The following is a 6904-nucleotide window of genomic DNA, read 5'->3' on the forward strand; positions in this document are numbered from 1 at the left end:
TCATACACGTGGCGGTACATCTGTTACATTGACACCGGGGCAAAATTCCTAGCACGTAATGTCGAGGTTGGGTTGGTTTTATGAACGATGTCTCATCCCTCCCATGCAGCAACTACCGAATACCACACCTACCTTAGGCACGCAGCCAACACGATGACAAGATGAGCGGCACAGGCTAAGGTACCTACGGAGTACAGGCAGCGGGTGAGGTGAGTTTAATCCCGTACCTTAGGTAGACCAAGGACACCCACCACTGTCGCACATCAGCTCTCTCCAAATCTCCAAAGGTCCTAAACATAAATAGCAACAACATCAATCCTCCTCGATCCTCAGCGATCCTGGGGGGGTCCTTCTAGCGCGCTTCTCCGGACAAGGCCGCTGTGGCCGTTGGCACTAAGAGCGGCAGATGGCGTGAACCATAGGCCCAATCTGTCCGAGTGGCTTGCTGTCAGGTCCAGCAATTGCCCTTCTAGGCAAGACCTTTCTTACGGGATCGTGCAGGATCATCTCCCTCGTCAGCGTTGTCTCTCCTTTTCCTGGCGGAATGCATGGCATGGTCTATTAGGGGATTGAAACGGCCCAAAAGACGGTCGAAAGAGGGTGTAGGCTTGAGGTTCGTCCGGAGAAGCCAAGCTTCGTCCAAGAATGGTGTGAACCGTCCTCCATCTTATGATGCATGGCTACGGGCGAAAGGCATTGCAGGGGAAGTGAACCGGGGAGTGGACAGAACCTTGCTTTTTCATTTTTCAATTTTCATTTCTTCTCATTTTCTCCTTTGTTCTCCCTCATACTGATAAACCCCCACGCCCACGGTATATCATGGGATCCCTATATTATACCTATCATAAAACACTCAAGATTACCTACCAAAGTTATCGGTAATTACCTGCAGATGACCAGTCACTCTATAAACACGTAGGCCCGTATTTCGTCCTTTATAGATACGCTGCCAAAATCGGTGCCCCTCTGACGATGAAACCTGCTCCTCACCCCGCCCTCGAATATATCACGAGATTTTTTTTTCTCTGCTCTTCTGCACTGCTCAATCCCTGATAATACATACCTTACATACGGTACGCATATCCGGAGCGAGTCCGGAGCAGCCGTAATACAACCCGTCTTCCATCCCACACCGCAACATCCCATCGCTTGGCACTGCACAATGATAACGCATACCACCTACATACAAAGACGCAGGCCCAAAACGGAAAACAATTCCATTCCTCTTTCCGAACAACATTATTGGCTACTTGAAGTTGAGCCTACTGGTTATTACTCGTCCCCTAGCATTGGCAGACCGACCAATCCACCTAGATTCTAGAAACTATCCTGATACTTCCACTTCTTCGGGTCAAAGATGACCTCAAAGCTGTTCTGGTCGAACATCCCGATGGCACAGCTCAGGTCATGCAACCCTTCCAACCCCGTCACCGGCAGATCCTGCTCCGCGTCGCTCTCCTCGTGCAGGTTCCACCCTCCCACCAACTTCCCGTCCCTCGTGAACCAAATGTCCACGTTGATGGTCCCATCCCCCCGCGGCGCCAGCGACATCCCAATCCCGACCGTCTGGCCCACCACAAACGGCTCCGTGAAGTCCTTCCCGCCCCACCGGTCGTTGATGTACTTGCGCCCGTCATCCCCGTGCACCGCCAGCGACCCGCGATGCCACCCGGGCATGCGGAAGTTGGGGTACGGCAGCGCCGTGAACCCCAACCCCAGATCCACCTCGTCCCGCCGGCTGTCCTTCCGGATGTGCACCTCGTAGTACATCTTGAACGCCCGCCCCGTCACCAGAGGCGACTGCGTCGCCGCCGAGTACATGGGCGGGTACCCGATGACGCAGCTGTCCCTGGCCATGACGTCCGTGCGCCCTTCCCAGACCCCCGGCGCCGACGCGGCGAGCGTGCCCCGGAACCCTTGCGGCAACAGCAGGCTGATCTCGTGCGCCGCCTGGGCCTGGAGCGCTTGCACCGGTAGCGGCTGGGGTGGGAGGAGGGGGTATTGCTCGCACCACGCCTCGCCCGCTTCGGCGTCTTCTTCCGACGCGTTGTTCGCCGGGGATCGGTCGTAGCCGCTGAAGAAGGCCGGCGGCGGAGGGAACAGTGCGGTGTCCGGCACGGCCACCTGCCATTTGTGTTGTTGTTCCTTACCCGGCGCGGCGCTGGTGGGTGGAGGTCCGGGGGGAGGACCGTAGTCGCCAGACATACCAGGTGGGGGTCCTGGAGGAGGAGGAGCGTAGTCCCCGAAATGGCCAGGTGGAGGTCCCGGTGGGGGAGCGAAGTCATCGTCAGGCCGTGCCTGCGGGGGAGGGCCCGGGGGAGGTGCGTACTGACCACTAGGGGGTCCATCTGGAGCCGCGTAGTGTTGACCGGGAGGGGGCCCTGCTGGTGGTTCAAAGTCGCCGCCACGGGCTTGGCCTGGCGGAGGTCTATTCGGAGCCGCATACCGATGTGCAGGAGGTGGTCCTGGAGGCGGGGCAAACTCATCGCTCGCGCCAATCCCAGGAGGGGGCCCCGGAGGCGGCGCATAGACAGCATGATCCGAAAACTGAGCCCGGGTTGTCGGGTAGCCAGGCGGCGGGCCTGGAGGAGGTGCAAAGTCCCCTTGCGCAGGGCCGGGGCCGACGGTAAAGTTGCTGTTGCTGTTGAAGTGGCCACTCGCTCCCGATGATTCGCCTTCTTGCTGCTGGTATCGTTGCTCGCCTTGCTCTCCCGTCGGCTTCTTCTCGCTCATCCGGCTGCGTACGCTGCCGGACCTGGAGTTGTCACGACCACCCAGCTGGGCCGGGCGGGGAGCTGGGTCGTTACCCCTTCCGCCGTCCTTGTCGCCGAAGCACATGTTGGAAGGTGTAGATGCGGGGACACAAGAGTTGAAAATTTGTGGGTTGTGCGAAGGAAGAGGTAGAACAAAAAGATGACGAGGCCTGAGAGCTGCTGATAGCTGAATGGGCAGCCTAAGACGAAGGGCTTAGGGAATCTCCCTTGCTTGGTCTTCCCTCGTCTTTCTGTCTAAATTTTGGTACGAGACACAGATCTGGCCTTGAAAGAATCCCGTTCTCGCTTCCGGATATATCTCTGCGCGATTGCTGTCTGTGAGCCTGGGAACAAAAGGACACCTCTGAGTTTCGAGTAAACACTGGAATGAAATGGTTGGTTTTGGTTGGGGCGGGTTATCTGGGGCAAGTTAAAAAGTGGCTGTGCTGTCTTTATTGGCCCGAGTCCATAAGCTAGACCAGCCATGGCGCTAGCGTGTCCTCGAAATGTATGAACACCAAGAGCCCCTTTTCGTATGTACTTCTTGAGTACCGCCATGTTCTGTGAGATTTCGTGGGATAACTTGTAAATGAAACCCTCCAGCAGTGAGCTCCTGCACCCAACATCCTCCACCATCCGTGGGCGAAGCTTATACGATGTCCTGTTTGAAGTCGACGGGGGGTTGGTAGAATGAACGTCAAGCATGTCACCCGCTCGCCCATAGTCCGGACCATGGAACGGACCATGGAACATGGAAGCTCGCAACTAACCATGGCTTAGGCATGTACGTCATCAGGGCAAACACTCCGAGACACAACAAACAACGCGCCGTCTGCTCCGCGAGAAGCCCTACGGAGTACTTCGCCTTGAGGCGAATGGCGACCAGTCGATGGCAGGAAAGCATCCCGGTATGGTCCTTGTCTCGGGAAGAATATGCATAAAACCATATTGTCCATCTACACGTACACGTGTAGTGTAAGGTAGTGTATTGCACAGGGAGAGGTACAGGCATGTCCGGTGAGGCTCAGAAGGAAAACGTGATGCCGGTTGTTGAAAAGGGAAAGAAAGGAGTTTGGAAAGAGGTCGGACAACTATAGCCGAGACAAAGGTCCTTGTGATTACTAACTTTCTTCGGCAGTTTTATTCGTCCGTCATGGGTCCACATCTTATCTTATCTCACCCTCTTTCTCTTATAACGTACCTGTACCTCGTACGGACCTCACAATGAATTGAATGACGTTTCCAATGTTGTCACGATGACAGCTAGGCGACTACACCGAGCCGGCCAACCGCCTAGCACTAATTGTTTTGCCAGTGCGCGTTTGTTAGAGATGAGGATCAAAGTTCCTTCTCCAGGTCTCACTTGGCAGATCATCGTAGGCAGGCGTGGGCCTTCCCTGCAGGCAGACGCCAAAGTGAACGTCCAGAAACATCAATTCCCCAGGTTGGGATGAATCATCAATATTAGCATGGCTCGAACCCATGACGCGACCATGTGCTCAGAAACACGGGATTGGACCGAGTTAAATCATCCTGGTGCAAAAAGGGAAGTCGCTTCTTGCCTGTGCCTTCCCAGCCATGTCGCAGCGCGGGAAGGAGGTTGAAACGAGGAAGGAAGCAAGCCTCCTAGGAGACCATACCCCCTTCCCACCAAGTATTCCTACCATAATTATAAGTCTTGCATCTACGAGATTTCCCTCCCCCCAAACCCCCAACCATTCACTTAACAACCTCTCGCGCTTCCGACTCTACCAACCAGATCACTGTTTCCCTGTAGATCTTTCTGAAGCACTAAACCTCCCAGGAGTATCAGCAACCTCACCTCTCCTCACTGACAGACGCCGTCATGTCCCGCAACGTCTGTATCACGGCGGCCGAAGGCCAGACCGGCTTCGCCATCGCCGAGCTCCTCCTGTCGGATCCTTTCTCCAGCAAGGTCGACTCGGTCACGGCCCTGACCATGGACCCTTCCCACCCGAAGGCCAAGGAGCTCGTCGCCATGAACGCCAAGGTCGTGCACCACGTCCCCGGCCGGGAGCGGGAAGTCGTCAAGACCCTCAAGGAGACTGGCTGTGACACCATCTGCCTCATCCCCCCCGCGCACGCGGAGAAGTTTGACATCGCCGCCGAGCTCGTCAGGGCCGCTCAGAAGGCCGGCGTGAACAACGTTTGCCTCATCAGCTCGGTTGGCTGCGACTACGCCGACCCGAAGAAGCAGCCTCGACTCCGCGAGTTCATCGACCTCGAGGCTATGACGCTGGCGACCAAGGGCGACCCGAACACGCCGCTTGGTCATTCTCCCGTCGTTATTCGGTGAGTGTTTCGTGGCCCGTTTTTTGAACCAGCTATGCTTGCTATGCTTCAACTTCGGCGTATATTCCGTGTGACGGGTCCCTTTTGAATATCTGACACTTTCATGCTTTCTAGGGCTGGATTCTACGCCGAAAATCTCTTGCTTTATGCCCCGCAAGCGCAGACGGAGGGCGTCATCCCGTTGCCCATTGGAAAGGACCACAAGTTTGCTCCGGTGGCCTTGGGTGTAAGTTGACCTTCCAATGTCTTCTCATGCCAAGAAGTTGAGAAAGGCGGCAGTGACTCACGATCTTCCACAGGACATTGCCCAAGTGGCAGCCCACGTTCTCACTGGCAAGGGCAAGCACGGATTTGACGATAAGCACCGCGGCCAGATGATGGTTGTCACCGGTACGAACATCACTACTCACTATTCCTCTCACCCCGTTTCCCCTACGACCGAGCTGGTTGACTAACCATCTACGCCTAAGGCCCTATGCTCTGCACCGGCGATGAGCTTGCTACGGCAGCATCCAAAGTACTCGGCAAGCAGATGCAGTACGAGGATATCTCCGAGTAAGTCTCAAGTCACCCCGCAACTCTCTAAACATGCCCGGCCGGATACTTTTTTTCATTTATTTTCCTTTTCTTCTCATCACAGGGAAGCATGCTGACAATCCATCTTCCCCCGGGTGATTATTAGGTCTGAGGCCAGGAAGATCCTTCGCGCGCAGTCGGAGAGCGATCAGTCGGAACAGCAATACCTTCTCGAGTACTACAGCCTTGTTCGGGAGGGCAAGACCAACTACATCTCCACCTCGGCGTTCCACTACGTCACGGGCGAGAAGCCCACCGAGGTGGACGAGTTCTTCAAGATGTACATAGGCGAGTTCCAGACCGCTAAGCGGGTGAAACGCCACCATTGAGTGGGAGCTGTGTACGGATAAAAGACGAGGAGCGAAGTCGGACCGACACCGAGTGGCTAGTGACAATAAGGCAGAAGGGCCGTTGCTGTGTGGCGTCCGTGTAATAGCTTTCTATAATCCAGTCGAAAAATAATGTAAATCTTTATTGCACTTGGGCGTTCTGTTTACGGAGTGCGTCTGTCTCTGTTCCCATTTCAGACGTTTCGTGGGTTGTAAAAGGTAGACTACGTAGGTAAGGTACGGAGGACTATGTCTTCATGCACCTCGTTCGTGAATCTGTCGAAAATCAACAGATCCCTAGGTACTTTCGCCGCGAGTACATCTTGTTACGGAAATTATGCATTGATGCCAGTAAGAGACGCGCGAGATGGACAAGAGAAAGGAATGGAACGGCGTAAATCGTTATGTTTTCATGCCTTACTGTACAGTTCACCTCTCTATTACATACTATAACATATAGCGTCCTAAACTTCCGGGCGGCGACGAATCATTCCCTGCAATCAGCCATCTCATTCCTCCCTCACATGGACAACACCGCTCACTTGGTAGAAGGGTTCGGCGAGATGGTCTTGTCGGGGAACTTCCTGAAGAGGTCGGCAAGATGGTCGATGGGCGCGGTCATCAAGCCCATGACGGTCTCGAAGGGAGGGTTCTCGCCAGCGGAGGGATGACTGCGGCTGGGGACGAAGGCCTTGGTGTGGCCGAAGCTCTTGGCCATGGACTCGGACTGGCCGCTGGCGGAGCTCAGGGCCTGCTCGAGGGAAGGCAGGTCCTTCTCCTCCTCCTCCTTGATGTGCTCGGAGAGGACGGACCAGAGCTCCTTCAGCTTGGGGACGTAGGCGGGGTCCTCGGCCTTCATGTTCTGGAATTCCTTGAGAAGCTCCTTGACCTGCATTTCACGTCTCGTCGTTAGAAAGCTGGGGTTTCTTCATA

General features: G+C 55.3%; 4 protein-coding genes across 4 annotated transcripts in view; 1 reads left to right on the top strand and 3 right to left on the bottom strand.

The window, feature by feature from the left end:
- Nucleotides 1–1317: 1317 nt before the first annotated feature.
- On the bottom strand, nt 1318–2205 carry SODALDRAFT_273788 (hypothetical protein; the record flags this gene model as incomplete). Its single annotated transcript, XM_028607919.1, has 1 exon — nt 1318–2205. One exon carries the CDS (start codon nt 2203–2205, stop codon nt 1318–1320), a length of 888 nt encoding a protein of 295 aa, XP_028467344.1.
- Nucleotides 2206–2923: 718 nt separating this feature from the next.
- On the bottom strand, nt 2924–3837 carry SODALDRAFT_132153 (hypothetical protein). The gene has a single exon (XM_028606712.1). It carries the CDS (start codon nt 3504–3506, stop codon nt 3009–3011), a length of 498 nt encoding a protein of 165 aa, XP_028467345.1. The 5' UTR covers nt 3507–3837; the 3' UTR covers nt 2924–3008.
- Nucleotides 3838–4377: 540 nt separating this feature from the next.
- Nucleotides 4378–6096, top strand: SODALDRAFT_292926 (NAD(P)-binding protein). The gene is made up of 5 exons (XM_028608704.1): nt 4378–5066; nt 5181–5292; nt 5366–5456; nt 5537–5621; nt 5749–6096. Exons 1-5 carry the CDS (start codon nt 4600–4602, stop codon nt 5969–5971), a joined length of 978 nt encoding a protein of 325 aa, XP_028467346.1. The 5' UTR covers nt 4378–4599; the 3' UTR covers nt 5972–6096.
- Nucleotides 6097–6359: 263 nt separating this feature from the next.
- The window catches only part of SODALDRAFT_308943 (hypothetical protein), a 1364-nt gene continuing 819 nt past the window's right edge, over nt 6360–6904 (bottom strand). The window contains exon 2 of the mRNA XM_028609095.1: nt 6360–6860. Coding sequence (XP_028467347.1) covers nt 6510–6860 — 351 coding nt within the window. The 3' untranslated portion in view covers nt 6360–6509. The remainder of the gene's footprint in view (nt 6861–6904) is intronic.

Source organism: Sodiomyces alkalinus (genome assembly GCF_003711515.1).
Source record: "Sodiomyces alkalinus F11 unplaced genomic scaffold SODALscaffold_3, whole genome shotgun sequence".
NCBI lineage: Eukaryota > Fungi > Ascomycota > Sordariomycetes > Glomerellales > Plectosphaerellaceae > Sodiomyces > Sodiomyces alkalinus.